The 27,077-nt window shown below is 34.6% G+C and overlaps 1 protein-coding gene across 6 annotated transcripts in view; it reads left to right on the top strand.

Annotated features, from left to right (window-relative positions):
- MMS22L (MMS22 like, DNA repair protein) overlaps positions 1 to 27,077 on the top strand; it is a 148,924-nt gene that overhangs the window by 6,894 nt on the left and 114,953 nt on the right. For 3 of the 6 annotated variants that reach the window (XR_008526300.2, XM_009242101.4, XM_009242100.4), the window contains exons 5-10: positions 3,239 to 3,326; positions 3,420 to 3,597; positions 6,306 to 6,396; positions 8,293 to 8,423; positions 12,838 to 12,951; positions 21,523 to 21,699. Coding sequence is in view for 5 of the 6 variants with exons in the window: in XM_009242101.4 (XP_009240376.3) it covers positions 3,239 to 3,326; positions 3,420 to 3,597; positions 6,306 to 6,396; positions 8,293 to 8,423; positions 12,838 to 12,951; positions 21,523 to 21,699 (779 nt within the window). In the remaining variant the exon portion in view is untranslated. Of the gene's footprint in view, positions 1 to 3,238; positions 3,327 to 3,419; positions 3,598 to 6,017; positions 6,192 to 6,305; positions 6,397 to 8,292; positions 8,424 to 12,837; positions 12,952 to 21,522; positions 21,700 to 27,077 lie in introns of those variants that run through there. The other 3 variants (XM_054557898.2, XM_054557899.1, XM_054557900.1) reach the window with 3 other exon arrangements.

Genomic DNA, 27,077 nt, shown 5'->3' with positions numbered 1-27,077 from the left:
GCTTAAAAAAGCTTTTAATGACAGATTTTGGATAAGTTAGTGGTGTTAGATATTATCCATACATGAACATGTTCCTGCCATGTAGCTATGTTCATTAACTTGTGCAGCTACCCTTGGCCCTCAGCTGTGCCAAGAAGTCCCTGTGTAGTTACTTACTGCCAGATGAGTATAGTTGTTGTTCTAGTCATTATGCTTCCATGGTTAATTTCCAGTTGAGGCAGAATAACATACATAATGACATATGTTTTGCTGATAGCTGTTTTTTTTCCCTCTTTCCCTCTCTTTCTCTCTGTCTCGAGACAGGGTCTCACTCCATCGCCCAGGCTGGAGTGCAGTGGCACGATCATGACTCACTTCAGCCTTGACCTCCTGGGCTCAAGCAGATCCTCCCATCTCAGCTTCCCAAGTAGTTGAGACTACAGGCTCACGCCACCATGCCTGGCTAATTTTTAAATTTTTTGTAGAGATAAGGTCTCACTATGTTGCCAAGACTGGTCTCAAACTTCTGGGCTCAAGTGATCCTCCCGCCTTGGCCTCCCAAAGTGCTAGCATTATAGGTATCAGCCACCACACTCAGCCAAGAGCTATTCTTAAATATAGTTGTTGGTGTTACCCTGTCTCAGCTATTGTGTGTGTGTTTTTTTTCTCTAGACATTCTTTATGGATTTTTTAAACTGTCTTCCGTTTCTGACTTCATGCTTGTTTTCATCCATCTTGTATATATGGAGTATACATTATAACCACCGTTGTTGCTGCTATTAATAATTCTTCTTTTTGAGAGGGAATCTCACTCTGTCACCAGGCTGGAGTGCAGTGGCACCATCTCGGCTTGCTGCAACCTCTGACTCCCTGGTTCAAGCAATTTTCCTGCCTCAGCCTCCCGAGTAGCTGGGATTACAGGCACACGCCACCACACCCAGCTAATTTTTGTATTTTTAGTAGAGACAGGGTTTCATCATGTTGGCCAGGATGATCTTGATCTCCTGACCTCATGATTCGCCTGCCTCAGCCTCCCAAAGTGCTGGGATCACAGGCGTGAGCCACCACGCCTGGCCAGTAATTATTTTATCACTGTCATTTCTGAAACTATTTGTATTGATTAGTTTTTCTCCTGATTCTGTGATATATTTTTCTGCTTCTTTGAATATATAGTAATGTTTTATTGTTAGATGAACATTGTGGGTTTCACATTGTTGCTTTCTGGATTTTTATTCCTTAAACTAGATGTTGAATTTTGTTCTGGCTCGCTATTGTGTAGTTGTAATCCAGTGGCTCTTTTTGAGGCTTGTTTTAAATTTTGGTAGGACTTTTAAAAAGCAGCCTTTAATATTAATTTAGCCTAGTAAATTAGCCTGGTAAGGCTTTTGAGAATTCCTTCTCGTACCTAGTCTATTATGAGATTTTTTTTTCATGCTTGCTGGTGAGAACTTGAACTATTCCCTGGCTTGTGTACTCTTTATAGGGAATTGTTTTCTGGTGTTTTTACCTGGCCTTGGGTAATATTTTTCATGCTTGAACAGATCAATACTTAAATCTCAGAGGGACCCTTCTGTACCCTTCCAGAACTCTATTTTGTATAGCTTCTTTCTTCTTGGGTACTTTTGCCCTGTAAATTTGGACTTCCCTAAACTTGGATCCCATATCTCCTCATCTCAGAGAGTGAGTTGGGCTGTATTTGGGTTCTCTTCCTCATATTGCAGCCTGGAAACTGTCACTAGGTGGGGAACTGGTGCAGTTGTAGGGCTCAGTTTCTTTCCGGGAGAGCAGTCTTATATTGTCTTGTGTCCAGAGCCTGAAAACTTAATTGACGTAATTTTTATGGTTTTCAGTTTTACAGTGGGAGATGGAGCAATATGATTATTTTACTCCATCTTGCCTGGATGCAGATGTTCATTGCAGTTATTTTTAAGAGAGTACTGCCTTTATGGGCCGAGAATTGTGAAAATTAGAATGATACGACTTTTTATGGGTGAAATAAAGCCATAAAAATGCAGTTTAATTTGGAGGTATTTACACAACTGCTTCACACTTATGCTTCTATTCTGCCAAAGTAGTGGCCATGATTGTTCATTTGAATTAAACTTTAGTTTCATGTTTAGTATGGCTGTAAATTTGTAGCCTGTAATTCTCATCATGTTTTCTTTGCTTTTGTTTACTAGTCTCTTACTCATTCTCTCTATAATGATTATCAGTGTTTTGCCCATAGTAACTATCTAGATAATTATTGCTGATATAAATGCTGAAGTAAGTGAGGGAAAGCTGACATGAAGTGAGGTTGGGAGAAAGATAGCAACTATTAAAAGGTCGTTCAGAGCTTTATAAATTATTATTAGGAGTTTTGATTTTATTCTAAATATAGTAGGTATTCTTTCAAGAGTTTTGACTTGGGAACAAGATAAATTGATATACATTTTCAGCAGATTTTTTACTTAATGTATAGGGGGACAAAAGAGAGCATGGAAAGACCTGTGAGGAGTGCTGTTGTGGTGGTTTAAGTGTTTATAGGGAAAATAGATAGTTTCAGTGTATATTTGGTTATAAACTTAATAGGATTCTGAAGGATTAGATATGAGGTTAAAGGAAATGGAAGAATCAAGAACCACATAGGCTACTGGTGGCACCGTTTAATGAAATGCTGAAAACAAGGGCAGCATGAACAGGTTTTGAAAGAAATCAAAGGAGGTATTATTTGCACTGTCTGAGCAATCCAAGTATAGGTGTTAGGCAGTTTAACATGCAAGGTCTGGAGTGCAAAGGAGAGATGTGGGTTGTAGATAACCCTTTTAAAGTCATTATCATTTATTAATAAAGGAACTGATGAGATCATACATATGGGAAGAGATATACAGAGAGTAGAGGATTCAGGACTGAGTCCTGAAGAGACCATATTAATAATAGAATTGAGGAGGAGGAGCCAATAAAAGAGAGGTAGGACAAAGGACACATGAGGAAGAAAGAAGACTGTCATTATCTGGCACCATGAAACCAGGTGTAGCTAGTGCTACTGTGGAAGCAAATTACTTGAGGGTAGGCACTGTCCATTAGATTGGGCAATGTGGGTTTGATTGGTGACTTTAATAAGAGCATTTTTTGAGGAGTAGTGGGGAGCAAGAACCATAAGAGAATGTTTAATATAAAATGTTACAAGATAGAGAATTGCTGGTGGTATGGCTTACAACATGTCACTGCCTATGATAATTATTTGAACTATGATTAACATTGTCTATTTTGGTTTCAGGGAAGGTATCAACTCTACACTGCAAAGCAGACAATATTAGACAGCAGTGTGTACTATTTCTCCATTATGTTAAAGTTTTCATCTTCAGGTAGGATATCAGATGAGTATTTTGATCACTGCATGAATTTCTGTGTGTATTCACACAGACTCTGGTTGTTTATTTTATCTAATTATTTTTTAGGTATCTGAAAGTACAGAATGCTGAGAGTCATGTTCCTGTCCATCCTTATGAGGCTTTGGAAGCTCAACTTCCCTCAGTGTTGATTGATGAGCTTCATGGATTACTCTTGTATATTGGACACCTATCTGAACTTCCCAGTGTTAATACAGGAGCATTTGTAAATCAAAACCAGATTAAGGTTTGACTTGTTTCATTTGATTTTTAAATTACCAGCTTTTTCTCCCCACAAGGAATATTCATTCAAGAAGGAGAGCAATTAGTCAGAATTACAGCTCTGGAACCTGACTGCCTGAGTTGAAATTCTTGCCCCCCATCCTCCTTTCATTAATTATGTGCTTTTGGGCAAATGACACCTCAGCCTCCCCATCTGTTTAATTCTTATAACTTACTAGAATCATTGGATGAATTAAATAAATTCATATACATGAAGTTATTAAAACATAGTAGTCATTTAATCAGTAGCTATTCTCTTGATTTATGACAGTATAAATGTCTGAAAATTTTAAAGCAAATGAAATAATCTTTATTTTCTAAAATTTTTATCATATATTACAATAAGATTCAAGATCAGCTTATAAAAAAACTTTCAAGACCACATCATTATGTGTATTCTGACTTTTGAGGCCTTTTTGGAATGTGATTAAGATTGTTTTGACTGTGCTCTTTTTTTCCTACCTGTGGTAATCATTCCCTCTGAAGTTTGGTTTTTAAAAATTTATATTGTTACCATGCCTAGCTTATAGGTAAGTAATAGATTCTGCCTATGAAGATGGGAGCTTATATGAATAACAAATTATGGTAATTCACAGTGAGATTCCCTGAAGTCTCAACCCCTTTCATTATATTTGACTTTACCATTTTGAATAATATTTACTCTTTATGAACATATCTTTGTTAAAATATAAAAACAGCTGAGCATGGTAGCTCCTGCCTGTAATCCCAACACTTTGGGTGGCTGAGGCAGAAGGATTGCTTGAATCTAGGATTTGAGACAAGCTTGGGCAACATAGCGACACCCCATCTCTACAAAAAATTAAAAAGTTAGTCCAGTGTGGTGGCACATACCTTGTAGTCCTGGCTACTCAGGAGGTTCAGGTGGGAGGATCCGTTGAACTCAGGAGGTCGAGGCTGTGGTGAGACATGATTGCACCACTGCATTCCAGCCTGGATGACAGAGCAAGACCCTATCTCAAGATATAAAATAAGTAGAATTAAATGTTTACATATTTCTGTGAAATGAAGCAGAAACAAGTTGACTTTTTCATCAGAGATCAATATATGTAATAATAAAGCAAAGTTGTAACTGAATTTACAAGTTAATATATCTAATCAATAGAAAACAGATAATTGCTTTTAATTATGTCATTTAATAAAAAGATTCATGAGTAGATTGTTGAGGGAGGGATATTTTCCTTACTAGTTTCTGTAAGTTGGACTGGTTTTTATTTTCTAGTTATCCATCAAATACGTAAGAAATAAAAATGAATAATTTATATAGCAGCAGAAATAAAAATTTGTGCACTAGGGTCCTCAAACTAGGTTTTGCCTTTCATAGGCTTTTTAATTAGGCAGACTTGAAAACATAGGTTATTTGAAGCTCAGAAGACTAAATTTTTAAAGCAGGGGAACTTTACAGTCTTCAAAAAATAAAAAATCACACACTAAAATACTGTTCTTTTCTGAAACAAAAAAGCATAATAAAATAAAAAGCATCTTTCAAGACTATATATTTGTTATAACAGTCTTGTATGTGAAATGTCTTGTTTTAATTGGTATTTCCAGTTGAGCTTCTTTTATTATTTTTTAGGAGCTCTCTAGATATATATTAGTTGTTGGGAATTATGTATTGCAAATATTTTATTTACTTTTTCATCAAGTAAGCTGACTTTCTAGGTCGATTTGAATTTTTAGATAGTTATATTTTTCCATTTTTTGTTTTATCTATGCTGTTAAAATATTTTGATTGTTGCTTTTATTTCTTTAATTCATGTTATTTTTAAATATGCAGCGAGGTGAGAAGTCTAACTTTGGTTTCTTGCAAAGTTAAAAATCTTATTTTTTATTGAATGACCCATACTTTTCCCATTGATTTGAGATGCCACATAAATTTATTTCTGTCTTCTCTGTTCTTGTTGTTTGTTATCTATTTCTGTCCCAATATTGTTTTGTCAGTGTAGCATTTTATTTTGTTTGTATACCTAATAAGGCAGGTCTACTCTTCATCATTCTTTCTATTTGTTTTAATGGAACATGTTATGTCATTGTATTTATTTTTATAGTGTTGCTAAATGCTGACAGGAGGAAGGTTATTAATAACCCAGTATAACACAGTACTTGAAAGTGCTGGGTTTTGACTCAGGTAGAATTGAGTTTGAATACTAATACATGAATTGAGAGGTAAATTTTTTCACCTCTTTTAACTTCTGTTTCTTAATGAGATGACAATAATGTCTACATGACAGTCAGTCTAAAGTTCTTTTGCTAAAATATTTTATAGGAGTTCCTGGGTACTCATACATTAAAAAAAATTCCTAGCTAAATTCTAAAACAAAATTATGAAAATACGTGTTAAAAAATTCTTTTACTGCCTTGCAGCTATAGTAGAATCAGAGGTTGGTTGGAAGGTACCTTTACTATACAAGTCTATTCAGCAGCCCCAAGGTGGGTTTGTCTTAAACCAACAGATGAAAATATTTCCTGCTTTCAAAGATCTTCAGTGAAAGAATCCTCTAATGAACAAGACAGAGGTTTTCCCTGAGCTTTTGAATAGTGGTAGGTTAATTGGTTCTTTATCCTTGTGTTTGTGGAGGAGTATTGTGACATGCTATGAAATACCTAGTAAAATATTAATGAATTCTCAATCACAGTTGATAATGTCATCCACAGCTTTTTCCACCATCATGGCATTTATTACATCTCCACTTGGATATACATTGGCTGGTGCTAGAAATTCTTTACATGCTGGGTGAAAAATTGAGTAAGTTTATGGATTTATGATTTATATTCTTTTTAAAATCAGCTTTTATTGCTTTTTAAAATTACATAAGTAATAAGTGCTTTCTGATACTTAAAAAAAAGTCAAATAGTAAGCAAAGTATGCAGTAAAAGTTTTACTCCTTTTTTTCCGGAGATCACTATTGGGAACAGCTTTATTTATCTTTCTATATTTACTTTCTATCTGTTAGTATACATATATAGAAAGTCATAGGTAAAATTTTGTTTTTGTTTTTAACCACAGATATGATCATCATACTGTTCAGTGTGATCTTTCATTTATCAGTGTTTTAGCTATCTGTTTCTGTTAGTACCTATAGTTCTACTTTATCCATTTAAAGGCTGCATGTTATGGTTCTACTATATTTAGCCATGTCTGTTTTTAAACATTGAAGTTACTTTCATTTTTTGATTTTACAAATCATTTTTCACTGAACACCCTTGTGTATAGATATATATCTTTAATCTGTTTACAAGTTATTCTGTAAAATATTCTTAGAAGTAGAGTGGCACATTGTAGTTTTAATATGTATATGCTGTTGTTTTGCTGAATAGTAAGTTCTGCTGATCTATAGGCATTAACTGTAGTGTGCCTTTACTTCATACTCTTGCCAGTAGTTGATATTATCAATTATATTTTACTTTTTTGCCAACTAACATGTGAAAAATAAAATGGCTTTTTTTAATCTGCAATTTCTTGGTTACTAGAACATCTTTAAGTAACATCTTTACTTGAACATCTTTACATTTTATTGTCTATATTTGCTTTATTAATTACATACTCATTGTATTTTGCAAATTTTCCTCTTTTTTTAGTAGGAGTTTATACATATTATGGATAAATATCTTTTATCCTTGTGGATGTGTTGCCCATTTATTTCTTGATCTTGCTCTTTGGCATTTTTAAGTTCCATTGGCAACCTGTCACTTAGGTTGTAAAGATGTCTATTACTCCTACACCTGCTTTTCAGTTAATAAGTACATACATGTATGTCTATATATGTGTATACTTACATATATTCATACACAGAAACATACAAAGATGTACACCAGTATATAATTTCCTCTCTCATGTGGACTCTGTATTTTACATTAATATATTCTTAGAGTAATACTCAAGTGGACTTATTCTGATAAGTATAAATTTTGGTTATTTATTACCTTGGTTTGCCCTATTTTATGTCATAAAACAATTTCATGGGGTCAGTTTATCAGTATTTGTTAAAAAAAAAAATGTTTTAAAGGCTTTGTTGGTTAGAAATGTGGATGAAGATTTTATGTTGTTCTCTCTCTTTTTTTTTAAGTTGTGTTGCATTAATGCTTTTCAAAGATAGACTTATTAGGAAAAGAGAAGTTTATTAGATGTTACTTGGAAGAATTAGAAACTTTTGGGCTGGGCGTGGTGGCTCATGCCTGTAATTCCAGCACTTTGGGAGGCCGAGGCGGGCAGATCACAAGGTCAGGAGATTGAGGCCATCCTGGCTAACATGGTGAAACCCCGTCTCTACTAAAAATACAAAAACAGAATTAGCCAGGCGTGGTGGCGGGCTCCTATAGTCCCAGCTACTTGGGAGGCTGAGGCGGGAGAATGGCCTGAACCTGGGAGGCGGAGCTTGCAGTTATCCAAGATCGCGTCACTGCACTCCAGCCTGGGTGACAGAGTGAGACCTCGCCTCAAAAAAAAAAAAAAAGGAAACCTTTGAAGATAATGTTTATTAGTGCTCATATGAGAAGGTTGTCCTCAGATTCAAATTTTATTTGCAAAAAAAATTAAAAACTGTATGTTTTAGTTTTGTTATGATTTAAAGATGTACAGTCACTTTTTCCTTTCTGACTTAGTAAAATCTGTATTTTAAGACTATTTTTATTACATTTTCAGAACAAGTTGTATATGGTCATCAGTTTATGAATCTGGCAAGTGACAATTTAACCAATGTCAGCCTACTTGAAGAACATTGTGAAACTCTCCTTTGTGATTTAATAAGCCTGTCACTCAACAGGTATGACAAGGTAATGCTTTTAAGAGTTTGTTTGTATTTTTGAGACTTAAAGACGGTATTCAGTCCTTAATGCATGTCATTTAATCTGTAAGAATTTAATCTAAAATGGTATGTATGTTCTAATTTTATATTTAGTTGCTATTATCTGGGAGCTGAAAGGGAAAACAATTTTTATTTAAACATCTAAAAGAGGCTGGCATTGGTATTTTAGAGGTTTTCTTTTTTCTTTTTCTTTTTTTTTTTTTTAAGAAAAATAGCCTTTTCTATTTTGACAAAAATAAATAAATAAAAATGATGTTTACTGAAATCATTGGAAGCCTAATTTCTATCCAAATAGTAGAGGCCAGCTCTTTAATAATGTATTGTATTGCTGTTATGTAATAATAAAATAAATGCTTACTTAAAGTTACTTCACACATTTTAAGAGAGGATTTTCTTGCTTGTTTTCATAAAAGGTCTCGAATCTGGGTAAAATTATGTGTTTTTATTAAATTGTGTTTATCATAGAGTGTTTAATGGAGACAGTGATTTAAAGGTGCTACAGAACATGTTCATTTTTAAGTAGTATAAATGTTTAGAGTATTATCTGTTATTTTAGATTACAAGCATAAAGACTGTTTTTGGGAAATCAAGGTTGAGGGAAAAGGAGTTTTATAATTTTTCAAAATTTAGATTTTTTTAGGCATTGTCCATATTTTTACAATTTAGTGTGTATATGTATTAGTGGATTAACCAGATATGATAGACTGATAACTTTTAAATATTTATTTATTTATTTTTGATAATTGACAAAATTATATATATTTATCATATACATCATGTTTTGGTATGTGTATACAGTGTAGAATGGCTAAATATAGCTAATTAACATGAATTATCTCACATTCTTATTTTTTGTGTGAGAACACTTAAAATCTATGCTTTTAGTGATTTTCAAGAATACAATATAGTACATTGTTTTTAACTATAGTCATCATGTTGAGCTTATTCCTCTTATCTAACTGAAATTTTGTATGCTTTGATCAACATCTACCCCGCCTCCCTCCTAATCCTCCTCACAGCCCTTGGTAAGGATCATCCTACTGTGCTTCTATGAGTTCAGCTTTTTTGGATTCCACATATAAGTGAGATTATGTGTTACTTGTCTTTCTGTGCCTGGCTTATTTCACTTAATATAGTGTCCTCCAGGTTCATCCATATTGTTGCAGATGACAGTATTTCCATCTTCTCAAGGCTGAATAGTAGGGTCATACACTGTGTAACAAAGTTTTAGTCAGTGACAGACCACACATACAAGGTGGCTATACCACATAGCCTAGGTGTGCAGTAGTAGGCTGAAAAAGTTTAAGTACAATAAATCATGTTAGCCTAAAGACGTGCTTCTCAGAACGTGTCCTGCTGTTAAGTGACACGTGACTATATTCCATTGTGTATAGAAACCACATTTTCTTTATGCATTCATCTGTTGATGGACAGTTTGGTTGATTCCATGTCTTGGCTCTTGTAAATAATGCTGCAGTGAACATGGGAATGGAGCTATCTCTTGAACATACTAATTTCATTTTCTTTGCAAATATACCTAGTAGGATTGCTGGATCATGTGGTAGTTCTATTTTTAATTTTGTGAGGAATTTGCGTACTGTATTACATGATGGCTGTACCAATTTACATTCTCACCAAACTGTGCAAGGGTTTTCTCATCACCACTTCCTCTCTGGTGCTTATTATCTTTTGTCTTTTTGGTAATAGCCATTATAGCAGGTTTGAGGTGATATCTCATCAAGTTTTAATTTGCATTTCCATAATGAGTAGTGACATTGAGCATTTTTCATGTACTGCTTGCCCATTTGTATGTCTTCTTTTAAGAAATGTCAGCTAGGCGTGGTGGCTCACGCCTGTAATCCCAGCACTTTGGGAGGCCGAGGCAGGCAGATGACAAAGTCAGGAGATCGAGACCATCCTGGTTAACATAGTGAAACCTGTCTCTACTAAAAATACAAAAAATTAGCCGGGCATGGTGGTGCATGCGTGTAGTCCCAGCTACTTGGGAGGCTGAGGCGGGAGAATTGCTTGAACCTGGGAGGTGCAGATTGCAGTGAGCCGATATTGTGCCACTGCACTCCTGCCTGGCAACAGAGCAAGACTCTGTCTCAAAAAAAAAAAAAAAGAAAGTCTATTTATATTTTTTGCCAATTTTGTAATTGGGTTGTTTTCTTGCTATTGAGTTGTTTGTGTTCCTTATATATTTAAAATATTAACCCCTTATCAGATGTATGGTTTGCAAATATTTTCTTCCATTCTCGAGATTTTCCCTTCATTCTGTTGATTTTTTTTTCTTTGCTTTGCAGATATTTCCTTTTTATTTTGATATAATCCCATTTGTCAGTTTTCATTTTCATGGCCTGTGCTTTTTGGGGTCATATCCAAGAAATCATTTACCAGACCATTGTCATATAGCTTTTCCCCTATGTTTTCTTCTAATTTTATAGTTTCAGGTCTTACATTTAAGTCTTTATTTTGAGTTGATTTTTCTGTATGGTGTGAAACAAGGGCCTAAATTCATTCTGTGTGTGGATATCCAGTTGTCCCAACCTGTTTATTGAAGAAGCTGTTCTTTCCCCATGTCATGCTCTTTTCATCATTGTCAAAAATCAATCGTTCTATTTTGTTCTGTGTCTGTCTGCTAGCAGCACACTGTTTTGATTACTATAGCTTTGTAGTATATTTTGAAGTCAGGTAGTGTCATGCCTCGAGCTTTGTTCTTTTTTGCTAAAGATTGCTGGGTCTATTAGGACCTTTTGTGATTTCCTACCAATTTTAGGATTTTTTTTTGTATTTCTGTAAAAAAGTGTCATTAAATATTTTGGTAGGGATTTCATTGAATCTGTAGGTCACTTTGGGTAGTATGGACATTTTAATAATATTTCTTCCAATCCATGACCACAAGATATTTTTTCTACTTATTTGTGTTGTATTCAGTTTCTTTCATCAGTGTTTTATATTTTTCAGTGTATAGGCCTTTCACTCTTTGGTTAAATTTATCCCTAAGTATTTTTATTTTTGTAGGTATATACTATATATGGGATTGTTTTGTTGATTTCTTTTTTGGATAGTTTGTTGTTATTGTATAGAAATGCTATGGTATTTTGTATGTTGATTTTTGTATCCTGCAACTTTACTGCATTTATTTATTCAAATAATTTTTGGTGATGTCTTTAGAGGTTTCTATATATAAGATCATGTTATCTACAAACAGCAACAATTTTAACTTATTTCTTTCTGTTTAGATGCCTTTTATTTCTTTTGCATAATTGCTGTGGCTAGGATTTCTAGTAACAACCTAATACTTTTAATACTTTTTTTTTTTTTACCTTGTATTAGGTTAGAAATGTGTACATAACTTATGTAAAATATTGCATACATTATGAATTTAAGAAGCCTAGCTATATTTGCAAATATAGTGTACATTCTGTGCTTTATCTAGGGCTGTTGAGGATTTTTTTGTTAAAAAAAAGGTAGATAATTTAGAAATTACTTAATCTTTATAAATCCCTAATAACTGTATTCATTCTGTCTTGCAAAATTTTTACTCTGTTTACAGTGAATCAAAATTTATTTTCTAATCTTTTCATTAGAAGTCTTTTGTTGTAAATGACTCAGGGCAAAATAAGCAAACTAGCCCTGAGGTATAATCTAGCCCATTACCTATTTTTGTAAATATAGTTTTACTGGGATATAACCTGGTCCATTTCTCTTACCAGGTATCTGCGGCTGTTGTACTGAAATGGCAGAGTTCAGTAGTTGTGACAGAGACTGTATTGCCAACAAACTCTTAAATATGTCCTATCTAGCCCTTTATAGAAAAAGTTTGCTGGCTAGGCGAGGTGGCTCACGCCTGTAATCCCAGCACTTTGGGAGGCCGAGGAGGGTGGATCACGAGGTCAGGAGATTGAGACCATCCTGGCTAACACGGTGAAACCCCGTCTCTACTAAAAATGTAAAAAGTTAGCCGGGCGTGGTGGCGGGCGCCTGTAGTCCCAGCTACTCGGGAGGCTGAGGTGGGAGAATGGCATGAACCCGGGAGGCGGAGCTTGCAGTGAGCCGAGATCGCTACACTGCACTCCAGCCTGGGTGACAGAGAGAGACTCCGTCTCAGAAAAAGAAAAAAGAAAAAGTTTGCTGACCACGGGACTAGATGATTAAAATTTTTTTTTAAATTGAAATCAAATTAATCTGTACTTTTTGTTTTAAAATGGAAATTTGTCTTAAAAGTTAAATGAAATTGCACATTTTCAATAAATTTATCTAATTGAGAATAAATTCTTAGTCATCTAAATCATTCTTTTAAAAGTATTTGAAAGATATATAGCATTTAAAATTCTGCTGCTGTCTTATAAATAACACATTTTGGTTATTTTCTATAGGTTAGGCCTTCTGAATCATTAATGAGTGACCAGTGTCCATGTTTATGCATTAAAGAATTATGGGTTCTACTTATTCATCTTCTAGACCACAGAAGTAAATGGTCTGTCTCAGAAGTAAGTTGGAAAATTGATGTGTTAGTTATTGTTACTAACCTTTATATTGATTTAATCCAATGGTTTTGACTGAGAAAAATCTTAACTTCCTTTTTTATAATAAGGCAATAATAACCACCAAATAGAGCAATAACTGAGTACTGAATATCTACTTTATTTTTCACCCTAATTATTTTTAGCCCCAAGTTAGTAATATGAAAAATCTAAGAGCAGTACAAGGTTCAACTATTACTTTTTTTCAAGTTTTATTGTTGTTGTTCTATCAGAAATCTTTTAGACTAAGGTATTTACTACCCATTAGTAACCTAGAAAACATTTTAGTCAGGAAATACGGCAGATTTAGAAGATTTGTGGAGAAATAAAACAGGTTTCTGTTACTCAATTTTATAGCAATTTCAAGGAGGGAGGAAGAGAAGCAGAAAAGAGAAGATGAGAAACTTTCTTTCACTTCATTTTCAGTCATGTCTTCAGAACAGGGCTTTATTTTATTTCAAGTGCTGTAGGTTATTGAAAAAGAGAAGTATCCCTAGGCAGAAGTAAGTAAAACAGACTCTTGTAAAACGGTATTAAAAATGGTTTATGTTACATGAAAAGGTACTTTTGATTTTTCATGGATTTTAAAATTTTCCAGTTTTCTGTAATTTGGGGTTTGGGCGCTGCTATCTTTTTTTTTTTTGAGATAGTCTTGCTCTGTTGCTCAGGCTAGAGTGCTCACTGCAGCCTCTGCCTTGGCATGATCTTGGCTCATTGCAATCTCCGCCTCCCAGTTCAAGCAATTCTCGTGCCTTAGCATCCTGAGTAGCTAGGATTACAGGCATGCACCACCGTGGCCAGCTAATTTTTGTATTTTTGGTAGAGACGGGATTTTACCATGTGCCCAGGCTGGTCTTGAACTCCTGACCTCAAGTGATCTGCCTACCTTGGCCTCCCAAAGTGCTAGGATTACAGGCATGAGCCACCATGCCTGGCCTGCTATCTTTTTTTAATAACAGCTCTATTTTTGTAGTTTTGCAAGTACTGTATTTATTTTGAATTATTATTTTAGCATCAAATAAGTGTAAACTTAATATATTTTTGTTTATTGAGTAAAATTTATTTTCATAACCTAGAGGCAGTTGCGGAATTGTGTAAACTTGAACTTTGGCTTTCAGGCATTATGGGGTACAAGAATAGAAGATAAAGTTCAGAGTTGATCAAGTTGGTAGCCTACAACTACACCATTTATCCATAAAACTGGGCACTCAGAAACATGAAATAGAAACTCAACTAGATTTGTAAGGAAAACTGTCTTTAACTGTGATGCTTTTCAGAAGTTTAAAATTGCGTCTGTGTGTTTTTTATTGTATTCTAGCCCTTATGTAGATTTACAGACTGAGTTCATGTTACCTAGATTTTATTAAAAATTTCAAACCATTGAGCCCAGGATATCGAGGATACAGTGAGCCAAGATTGTGCCACTGCACTCCAGCCTGGATGACAAAGCAAGACCCTCTCTTGAAAAAAGAAAAAAAAAATTTCAGGGCATTGAATTCTGGGTAGCCAAGAAAAAATGGATGGATGTCTAAACCCACATCTCCCTACATAACCTTCCAACAAAATATGAACAATGTGGGAGTTAGGGATGCTGACCCTCCCCGCAACATGCAGTCAGAAAACTACATGTAACTTTCGACTTCCCCAAAAAACCATTGATAGCCTACTATTGACTGCAATCCTTACCCATAACATAAAGAAACAATTAACATGTATTTTGTATGTTGTATGTATTATATACTGTATTCTCATGATAAACTAGAGAAAATAAATGTTAAGAAAACCATAAGAGAATATATATTTACTTCTCCTTAATTAAGTGGAAGTAGGTCACCATAAAGGTCTTTATCCTCATCTTCATGTTGAGTAGGCTAAGGAGGAGGAGGAAGAAGAGAAGGGGTTGGTCTTGCTGTCTTAGGGGTGGTAGAGGTGGAAGAAAATCCATGTATAAGTGCACCCATGCATTTTAAACGCGTGTTGTTCAAACGTCAGCTGTATACAAAAGCATGCGTATTATATAACTGCAAAGGAGTGCTTAGTACTGTCAGTTTTAAAAACAGAAAACGACTAAAGCTCTTAACACAAGCCTTTCTAACAAGGCAGGGCAGTCTGAGAAAAACTACTCTGAGAAGAGAACTAACAGTGGTTATAGAACTGCTTTAAAATCATTGCCAGAATGTGAAGATACTGAAAAAGTTTTCTTGTAGATCGGAGAACTGATAAGAAAGAAACATAAAAGTGTCCACATGACATGGAGTTTCTGTAGAACGCAAAAATGAGTCATCGTACCCATTGGTGATTGGGTGGTGAAGGGCGCCAGAAGAGAAAGCAGAAAATTTAGGGTCTTAAAACACCACCACCAAAAAAAGAGTAAATCAAAGGACTCATACCCTCTCCCACTGCCAAAAAAAAAAAAAAGAAGAAAAGGAAAGGAAATTCAGTAAAGAAATGGGACTTTGGTGCATTGTCAAAAGAAGGTAACCCTGAATTAAGAATGTTTTAAGCTAGTCCTAATATACAAAATGAATGGAATGAAACTAGACCATTATAAACTTACTAGAAGAAAACAGATGTGATATACTTTAGTTGATGGTACCCTCTCCCCCAGAAACAACCGTAAAACAGAAGAAAATGAAAACACTGTAGACTGAATTAGTTTGTCTGTTCAGACTACATCTGGGAGTATAGAAAAACACCTTGAATAAGATACTCAAATGTTAAAAAGAAATGGACAGAAAACTGGGGATGGATGGAAAGAATACGTTCAATGCAGGAAAGAAATAGGAAGAGGAAAATTATATCAGTATTGACTAAATTACAAGATGACTAAGGGAGAATAGACTTAAATGAAAATTTAATAAGGGGCATAGAAGAAAGGTTGAAAACAACTAAGGGAATAAAAATGAGATAAATATGAAGAGAGTGAGAAAATAGTTGAGATGGAAGATAGGCAAAGAGGAAATAACTGTACATATAAATGCAATCCCTAGAGAAGAAAACAGTGTGATATAGCTAATATTAAAAACTATAATCAAAGGAAACTTCCCAGAAATAAAAGATCTAAATCTGCATATTGAAAGGGCCTACTGGATAATTTGAAAGATTAACCCCAAGCAACCTACCCAAAGACAAGTCTTACTAAAACTGTTTCACTTGAAACATAAAAAAATCTCCAAGTTCTCTAGGCACAAAGACCAAACAACTTATAAGAGCAAAATAATTTTATTGGCACTAGACTTGCAAAGTTAACTTAAAGCAAGGCCTCAATGCAGCATTTAAAATGACTCAATGAAAAAGTGTGAGCCAAGGATTTTGTAACTTTGACCCTAGCAATCCCACTTCCAGGAATTTACTCTAAATGTGTACCCTCCAAAATTAAAATGCATATGCATATGTTTATTTATTGCAGTATTGTTTTTATAACAGTATAGTACAAACTATCTAAGTTCTTATATATAAAAGAGTGGTTGAGCAAACCATGGTGTATCTGTACTCTGAAGTATTATTTTGTATTAGTGTGTGTTCTCCAGAGAAACAGCCAATAGGATATATAGATATATAAGGTTTATTATAATGAATTGCCTCACAGAGTTATGGAGGCTAAGAAGTCCTGAATCTGAGGTTGGCAAGCTGAAGACCCAGAGGAGCTGATGGTATAGTTTCCAGTCTCAGTCCAGAGGTCTGCAAACCAGGAAAGCCAATGTTGTAATTTCCAGTCTGAATCCAAGTCTGAAGGCAGGAAAAGAACAGTGTTTCAGTATGAAGCACAGGGAGTCTTCTCTACCCTCAGGAGGACTTTTTGTTGTATTCAGGCCACTAATTGATTGGATGGCATCCACCCATATTAGAGAGGGCAATCTCTTTACTCAGCCTACCAATTAAAATGTAACTCTCAACCAGAAAACCTTTACAGACACACCCAGCATAATATTTAACCAAATATCTTGGCATCCTGTGGCCTGCTCAAGTTGACATAAAATTAATGATTCTATTTATAGTTGTACAATAGAATGAGGAAGATATCTGAACTGATTGGAATGAGTTGCAGAATGTATTGTTAAATGATATAAACAAAGTTCAAAACAATATAGGATGATGTTACCTTTTGTGTAAGAAATTAGGAAAAAGGAAATTATGTGTGTGTGTGTATATATATATTCAATTGTGCACAAATAAATACTGGAAAGACAAACTATTGAGATTGGTGGGTAAAAATGAAGATGGGTGGGTGAAAATGGAGTGGAAGGGTTTGATGTAATTATTTGGGTAGTTCTGACTTTAGAATCATGTTAATGTTCCACATGCCCTAAAATGAAATCAATCTGTATGAAAGGTGCACTCAATGGAATATAACAGAAACAACTGAACTTAAATGTATTTTAAGTGAATAACACTCTTTTGCGGGGATTGGCAATATTAACCCAGGTAACTTTAGAATGTACTATTTTGACACTATGTTATAAGGCTAAAGACAAAAGAATCATAAAGAATTGTAAATACTTCACTTAGGAGATTTGTTTTTTACGTTGTTATGTGAGGATTAGCATTTTTAAATCTATTATATTTGTATTCTTGGACTGGACAAATTAATAAATACATTGTGGGTAATTGGAGTTAGATTTGTCTGTGTTGGGAAATTGAGTTACACATATGGAAAGAAGGAAAGCCAGCATGAAGCACATCATGTTGGATTAGAATTTGTTATACTAAGCAATACTTCTTTTTAATATATAGGACTACATATAAATGTATATGTGTGTGTGTGCGCATACCTCCATTTCCTACCTTTTTCACTGGGTGGGCTTACAAGCAATGATACTGAGTAACAGTATACACATTGCAGCTATATCTTAGTTTCAAAATAACCATTCTGTATTGAAAGGAAACGAGTCTTTGAACAAATGGCTGATTACAGGATGAAGCATGGAAAGTAAACATAAGCCTGAAACATCTTGTACCAGAAACTAAGGAAGTGCTCAAAAAATGATGAGTACATGTCAGAAGGACACGAGAGTCAGCATTAAGGTCTATAGGCTAAAATAGCTTTATTTTACCTCACTTTTTAAAGATATTAATAGGTAAAGAATTTTAGGTTGACAAATACTGTTGATACAATAAGGATATCATCCCACTGGCCTCCATTGCTGTTGAGCTACAAAATAGTAAGGGATTGTAATCTGTTCACTAGGAATCTGTGAGTCCCTACTGATATAAATAAATTGGGAAAAGGGAAGCTCTTCCTAACAGATGTAGAGTCGTGATGGAATTAGAAAATCACCATTTGACAACCTCCATGGTAATTGTTTCAGGCAAGAATCCTCAATGAATGCTTAAAGTATTGGACAAAACTGATGAAAAACAGCACATTTACATAGTTTGCTAAGGTCTTTACATAATATTTATCAATTATAAAAGGGAAAATAATAACTTTATAGTACAGAAAATGTGGCAGGTACTACCTTAACCAAGTAATCAAAGTTAACTAGTAATAGGACAGATTGATATCATGTACCATCAATATGATGTCTTGAAAGAACAAAAATAGACCAGGTGTGGTGGCTCATTCCTGTAACCCCAGCATTTTGGGAGTCCTAGGTGAGAGGATTGCTTGAGCCCAGGAGTTCAAGACTGGGCAACATAGAGACCTCATCTTTACAAAAAATAAACAAGATTACCTATGTGTGGTGGTGGCATGCCTGTGGTCCCAGCTACTTGGGAGGCTGAGGTGGGATGATCACTTAAGCCCAGAATTTTGCACCAGTGCCCTGCAGCCTGGGCAACAGAGTGAGACCCTCTCCCCCCACAAAAAAAATAAAATGTGTAATGTCAGACAAACCTAAATAACTGGTATACTCTTGAAAAATATCAAGGTTATGAATGGTATAATCTGAGGAATTCTTACAGATTAAAGGAAGCTGAAGAAACATTAAATGATGTGATAGCTAAATGCATCTCACGATTGCTGCATAATGGTATAGTAGGCTAATTTTGAATAAGATCTTGTTATGCACAATATAACAAAAGATAGAAAACATGAAAGAGTGGTTAAGAGACATTAAGAATAGAGAGGATGTCTGATATACTTCTAACTATAGTTAAAAAGGAAGTGGAAAAACAAAAATATTTGAAGAAAAAATGACTTGAAAATTTTCAAATGTTAGTGAAAGCTAATCAGATAAATTCAGTGAACACACATAGGGTAAATAAAAAGAAAAAACACACCCAGGTACATCACAGTGGAATCAACAGAAGACCAAAGACAAAGAGAAGAAATTTAAAGCATCAGACAGAAAAATGTGTTACTTTATTTTATTTATTTTTTTAAGAGAGAAGGTCTCACTGTCACCCAGTCTGGAGTGCAGTGGTGTGGTCACAGCTCACTGCAGCTTCAGCCTGTTGAAATCAGGTGATCCTCCTGTCTCAGACTCCTTAGTAGCTGGGAGTACAAGCACATGCCACCACACCTGGCTAATTTATTTTTTGTAGAGACAGGGTCTCACTGGTCTGCCCAAGCTGGTCTCGAACACCTGACCTCAAGCAGTCCTTCTGCCTTGCCCTCCCAAAGTGCTATGATTACAGGTGTGAGCTGCCACAGCTGGCCAATATAGTACCATTAAAAGAGTGACAATTGGACAGCTGACTTTTCAACAACAATGGAGGCCAGTGGGAATGATATCCTTATTGTATCAAAACAATATTTGTCAGCCTAAAATTCTTTACCTATCAATATATTTAAAAAGTGAGGTAAAATAAAGCTATTTTCATTGAAGCAAAATTGAAGGGAATCCTGTAGGATATTTAGGCAGAAGAATGGTGATGCCAAAATGGGAATTCTGACATGTAGAAGGAATAAAGAGCAAAGAAAGTGGCACGTGTTTTGTATAAATCAGTAATATAATTTATTGGAATTAAAAAACAGAGCTAAAGCATATAGTAATAGCAGCATCTAAAGTGAGTAGGGCATAAATGAGCTAGAGTCTTTTAAGGTTCTTGTTTGCTCTAAGAGAAAGGTCTATATTAATTTACCAAGACATTTGGATGTATACTGTTTATTTCTAAGATCATCACTAAAACAAGAAAAGTAGACTTTTTAACTTCCAAGCAGGTAGAGGGGGAAAAAATAAATATTCAACCCCAGAGAAGGAGGTGTTGATGGATACAGTAGGCATACAAATAGAAATATGGAATAAGATTGTAGATTTAAAACTAAATATATTAGTCATTATATTACCTGCAGTGGTACTACTAAAAGCTCCATTTAAAAGACATATTGTCAGGATATATTCTAAAACAGAATATATCAAGGTTCAAAATTGATAGAAAAGATACAAGAAAGTGACGTATTAAACAAATATTGGAAAAATTTTGACTTTAAAACAAAAAAGCATTAAGTTGTTTTATAGTGATGAAAGGTTTACGTTATCAGGGATATAAATTTAAATTTCCATGTGGCTAATAACATGGCGTTAACCGTAGGAATTTAAAATGGACATTTTCAAGGGGAATTACACATGCATAGAAATAATGAAATATATTTCTAAATAACTCATAAGTTAAAGAAGAGATGATGAAAATTAGAAAATATTCTAAAGTAAATAACATTCTGTAAACTAAAGTTTTGGGACTACAGCTGAAAGTTATAATTAGAGGGAAATTTGTAACTTTATATGCAAATACAGGAAAAAAGAAAGATTGCAAATTAATGAACTAATAATTTATCTCAAGATGTTAGCAATAAGCCCTTCATAGTAAATCCAAAGAAGGTAAAAGGAATGAAATTATAAAAATAACAAAAAATTATGAAATTAAAACAATGAAAAGGATAAAATGAGCAAAAGTTGGGTCCTCAAATTGATACCTAAAATTGGCCAATGTTACTTACGTTGATTACAAAAATACTTAATACTAGAAACATAAAAAGGAACATGACTTCAGTTTCTGTATACATTAGAAAGGTAAGACATACTGTCGACAACTTTATGTCTAATAACTTGAACATTTACATGCAATACCTAGAAAAACCTAAAACTCACTAAATGTTCTGCAATAGTATATTGAATAAATGTTTTATCATATAGTCATATACTGGAATATTGCAATGAGCTATGGCAGTTTTCATTAATATAGATGAGTTCATCAGAAACGTAGCGTTGACCAAAAGAAGCAAGTTACAAAAGAATTAGAAACAAGCCGCTTGAGAATACAGACATGCATTTAAAAAAAAAAAATACAGATGAAGCCACACAACATATAATATAGGCTGGTATAACTGTGTGGCAAAACAAAAAAGCAAGGAAATGATTTATCATGAAAGTCAGCAAAATTGTTACTACTGGATGGAGGAAGAAGATGTGGTGACATGTAAGGTACTTCTAAGTACTAGTTATGTTCTGATTCTTAACCTGGATATTTTTATTATTCCAGTTTTATGTGTTTTGTCTTTTGTATATATGCTTCATTATAAAAATAGAGAAAAACCACGAAATCAAAGGTTATTGAAACTGTCTTAATGGAATCAAATTACTTCTGTTTCTATAGTCATTTTGGAACTGGTTGAATAAACTACTTAAAACACTGCTTGAAAAATCAAGTGACCGAAGAAGATCCTCTATGCCTGTAATCCAGTCCAGGGATCCATTAGGTTTTAGTTGGTGGATTATTACTCATGTAGCATCATTTTATAAGTTTGATCGCCATGGAGTACCAGATGAAATGGTAAGACTTCATTTTTTAAAAACTTTCTTATATTGTCAATTAATATGTAATTATTTGGACAAATTAGAAAATAAGTGAGCAGAAACAAGAAAAGTCAGACTACAATCACAGAGATAAATTATGTATAATGTTTCTGTAAACATCTTGAAAAATTATGAAGTTTATGTTTTAATTGTTTAATTAAAAAAAATAACTTGTAGAAGATTTGGTATGTAGTCCTGGCCCTGCTACTGAACAATTATGTGACCCTGAGCAAATTACTTAAACCTTTCTAGCTTTGTCTTCCCTTAACAAAAAATCATGGGATTGGATTGTCAAAAAGTTTCCTTCTAGTTTTAAAATCTGTTATGATTGGCAAAGAAATTTCTCGAGGAATGAATTACTTATTTTTGTGAATAATTTAATAAAAGTACTTCAGAATAGCACTTCTTTAGTGAAACTTTTTGCTAAGATAATTTATTAAACAACCATGAAGTTTGCTTCAAATACAAAGAGATTTTAACCAGTGTATTAATTTCTCATTAGAAACATTTTTTTACAGTGTTACTTAAAAACCCTATGAATAAAGTCAGCTAACAGATGTATACTTTGAAGCCCTATTTTTATACAATTTCTACCATATTCAGAAATTAATAATATTGTATTAATATATCAGCCTATCAGCTCCGTAAAATAAGCGTCTAGAATCATGAAGCCAATTCGTCTATATTTTCAAAATTGCCATTTTTAATGGCAGTGGTTACCCAACCTGGCTGATCATTAGACTTACTTGTGAATTTTAAAAAATCCAGGTATCTAGTCCAGCTGCAGTGGCTCATGCTTATAATCTCAGCACTTTAGAAGGCCAAGGCGGGTAGATCACTTGAGATCAGGAGTTCGACATCAGCCTGGCCAATGTGGTGAAACCCTGTCTCTACTAAAAATACAGAAATTAGCAGGGCATGGTGATGCACACCTGTAGTCCCAGGTACTTGGGAGACAGAGGCAGGAGAATCACCTGAACCCGGAGATGGAGTTTGCGGTGAGCCGAGATCGCACCACTGCACTCCAGCCTGGACAACAGGGTGAGACACCATCCAAAAAAAAAAAAAAAAAAAAATCCAGATATCTAGATCTTAACTCTGGAGATCCTGATTTGGAGTTTGGAAATCCTGATTTTTAAAAAGTTCCTTGGTTCTCATCCTCTACGAGGTATGGGAGCCATTGCTTTATGAAACATATTCTTTGATAGGCTTGATAGATTTTCCTCTTTGGAATATTGGATAGACCCAGCTTTGAGAAGTCATCCATGGAATCTGAGGGTTAGTTAGTATTAATATAGCATCATAGAAATGGAAAGGGTCTCAAAAAGTCCTCTAAATAATCCCCGTAATAATAAAAGGTCCTGAAGGAGATCCCAGAATACAGTGAAATAGTCAGAAATTGCTCTGAGAAGTTCACACACAGGCCAGTATCAGTATATTTGAGTATTCTACCAATTTATTGAGAAAAGTCAATGAACTTCTCACAGAAAAGAATTGTATGATTTTGTCTGTATCCATGATTATTTACCATGCTAATACAGAGTAAATAATAAATTTTAGCAATTGCCATTATTACTATAGTAGTGCTTTTATTAAGTGTTTTTGTGGAGTTAATGTGATTTCACATCTTTTAATTATTAGAATATTAGAACAATATTAAAGGAACTAAGAAAATTTACCTTTAATTCTAAGGTCTTAATATAAGCATTTGCATTTCTCTTCCTCTCCAACTTTAGTTCCTCCAAATATATATTTCTCATTTTAATCAATGTAAGTAAGTATGGCAATTAGTTAAGTGTTTCTGAGTTTCTGTTACATATTTGCATAATATTAGGTGCCTATCAGAGGATACACATGAAATAGATTGTACTACTTTTTTTTTTTTTTTTTTTTTTGAGATGGAGTCTCACTCTGTCGCCCAGGCTGGAGTGTAGTGGCATGATCTCAGCTTACTGCAACCTCTGCCTCACAGGTTCAGGTGATTCTCCTGCCTCAGCCTCCCTAGTAGCTGGGATTACAGGTACACACCACCACGCCCAGCTAATTTTTGTATTTTTAGTAGAGATGGGGTTTCACCATGTTGGCCAGGCTGGTTTCGAACTCCTGACCTCGGGTAATCTGCCTGCCTTGGTCTCCCAAAAGTGCTGGGATTACAGGTGTGAGCCACTGCACCCTGCCAGATTGTACTACTTCTTGCTTCAAGGAATGTGCTTGTAGGTTATTAATACTTGTTGGAACTGTATTAACACTTATTTGAGTACGTAGTATATTTTAATATTAGTTGATATTGACCCCCCCAGATATTCTCAGTGTGGTAGGCAATCTAGTCACATTAGTATATACCATTGCTGTTGCTACTGTAATATTGAATTGCACTGATATAACCACCCATGGTTGCAGTGCTGAAATCACTCTTCTATTCCTTTTTTTTTTTGAGATGGAGTCTCGCTCTGTCACCCAGGCTGGAGTGCAGTGGCGCAATGTCAGCTCACTGCAAGCTCCGCCTCCCGGGTTCACGCCATTCTCCTGCCTCTGCCTCCCGAGTAGTTGGGACTACAGGCGCCCGCCACCACGCCTGGCTAATTTTTTGTATTTTTCGTAGAAACGGGGTTTCACTGTGTTAACCAGGATAGTCTTGATCTTCTGACCTCGTGATCTGCCCGCCTCAGCCTCTCAAAGTGCTGGGATTACAGGCGTGAGCCACCACGCCTAGCCCTACTCTTCTATTTCATACAGAGAACTCCAGAGGAGATTATTGCTTTTATTAGCTCTGAATCAAGATAGTAAATGAATTGTCTGTGTTTAAAATAGCTAAACCTGTGTCTTTTAATATTTGTCAGCAGTTCCTGATTTTCTTTTGCCACAATTTTAAAAAATCACATATTTTACGTAGGTTTTAAAAGAAAAGGCCGTGATAATTAATAGAAAAAGGATATGATAAAAATGATGAGGATGTGTAATATATATGTGTATATGCACATGTAAAATAAACTTTGCCTTTATATATGAGTCCTCAAAGAGTGTTAAATATTTCTGGATTTCCTAAAGGCTTTTAAAGAAAAATAAGCTCTCTAGTTAATAATAGTTTTCGTTAGGGGTAAAATATGTGCTGCATTTGCAACATATTTAGTATTTCACAGTGACTGTGTATTATCTCAGTGAAATATTATAAAGTAGGTGAGAGGCTAATATATTCATTTTACAGGTAAAGAAATTGAGATACACAGTGGTTAAATATCACCCTATTTTATCTCTTAGATAAACTTGATATTAGACTTCTCCTAAGGATTGCCTCTTACGAATAGGTCTTTGGTAGGGTGACCATGTGTTCCATTTTGCCAGGTACAGACAGTCCCACTTTATACCTTATTATCTATTTATCCTAACTGGTTAATTTTTCCTTTTATCCTCAAAGTGTTTCAGCTTAATTGACAAATCAGATAGTCATTCTAATCCATGAACATAAAGGCGTATTGACGTATTGTTTCTGAGAGATTATATAAGATGTTAATTTGGGTCTGGATCTATTTAGAATTTTGAAAATTTTTTTTCTCCTTATGATATATTAACATAACCAACTACAATAGAGCAAATGGTTGTGCAGTAAGCATGCTTTATTCTACTAACAAGTAATCTGGAGTGAGAGATGATATGAAGTAATAATGGCTAGTCATGTGTTCTTCACCAGAGAAATATCTATAATCTTGTGGCAGTGTGGCGATGTTTCAGTTTTTAAACGTGAACTGCTTTGCCCTGAAGGTTAATGTGAAATCTTTACATTTTAAATAGGTTTAAAATGTAAACCTATAGTGGATTTAAATCACAAAGCTATAATGGATTTAACTCACAAAGCTAGCCAATTTCTTAGTGTAGGCCTATAAGAAAAATTTGGTATCTCACTTTTTATATTAGGTGAGTCATTAGATTTTCATACATTTCTGTTTAATGCTTTTCTCTCAGCCAAGATGAGAGTGGGTTACTCTCTCACGATTCTAGTCATCTATTTTAAAACCAAATACAGTTTAAAGAGGAAAATTACTTCTGGGCATTGCAAGGGGTCAGTTTTAACAGCGTTTTCTGTACTGAGAACATAATGCAATTAGTCAGGCTAGCTGATGCTCGTCTTTGAAACGTCTGAAATAGTAACCAGATAAAAGTGTGAAATGTAACCTTAAAATGAGAGTTGCATCAGACTACCTAGTCTGCTGGAAGTGGAGGGTGGAGAATCTGTTTTACATGTCTGGTAGAGATCCTACCTATACTAAAGCTTAAATGGGTATCTTAGTTTTAATGCTGAAATAAGAAATATAAAATGTAGCCTCAAATTGATGACAACCTAACTGCTTTCTATCAGCAGATTTAACTTGGTATGTAGAAAAAAAAAAAAATGCTGTAGCTGCCCAAAGTGAAATTTTATTGTGGAAGAAAAATCTGTATCTCTTCGATACATATTCTCTTACACTTGATTTGGGTATGATATAGTTGTCATTCTTTTCTTTGAATTACAGTTTATTTTTGTTTTAGATTATAGCCACAAAACTGATTTATATAGTTGAAATTCTTTGGGTGAGAATTACACTGTTTTTCTGTAATTCTTGTGATTCAAATGCTTTGATAACACAGAATGATTGAAATATACTCAATACTATCCAGTTATAAAGCTAAAACTTAAATTATATCAACCCTGTCATGGCCCTTCTCACTTGGCACTGGAGGTGACATTTTCTTAATAAAGAATGATACAAAAATGAATTGCTGAAATCTGAGGGAAGGCATGCTAAGTAAAAAAAAAAAAAATTGGTTACTGGTACGTGTTATAATAGAAGAAATACAGGCTTTGGTGCCAAATAACCTTGGATTTGAATTCATTCTTTGACTTGTACATACATGACCTTTCTGAGACTTAATTATGTTTTCTGTGAAATGGGGAATTTTTTTTGAGGAAGTACAACGTCAAGAACCTAACACAGTAGACATATAGTATTGATAGAAGAAAATGATCTTTTTTGAGAGAGACTTTTAGGGCCAACTACCAAGTTTCAGGGGACAGTCCCTAAGACTGTCTTTACTTCTGACACCAATTGCAAGCTCAGGGTTCCCAAAACTACCTTAGGTTTGATAATTTGTTAGGACTCACAGAACTTACTGAAAGCTATTATTTTGTTTTCTTAAAGGGGAAGGATATAAATTAACATCAGCCAAGGGAAGAAGGGCATAGGCCAGAGTCCAGAAGTACCAAATGTGGAACTTCTATTGTTTTCTCTTAATGGAGTCAGGCCACGTTATTCTCCTGGCATCAGTGTGTGACAGTATGCAGGGAGTGTTGCAAAACGGGTGCCCACTCAAGCCTCAGTG

Source organism: Pongo abelii, chromosome 5 (genome assembly GCF_028885655.2).
Source record: "Pongo abelii isolate AG06213 chromosome 5, NHGRI_mPonAbe1-v2.0_pri, whole genome shotgun sequence".
Classification (NCBI taxonomy): domain Eukaryota; kingdom Metazoa; phylum Chordata; class Mammalia; order Primates; family Hominidae; genus Pongo; species Pongo abelii.
Note: the sequence above shows the minus strand (reverse complement) of the source record. Positions and strands in the feature narration are given on the sequence as shown.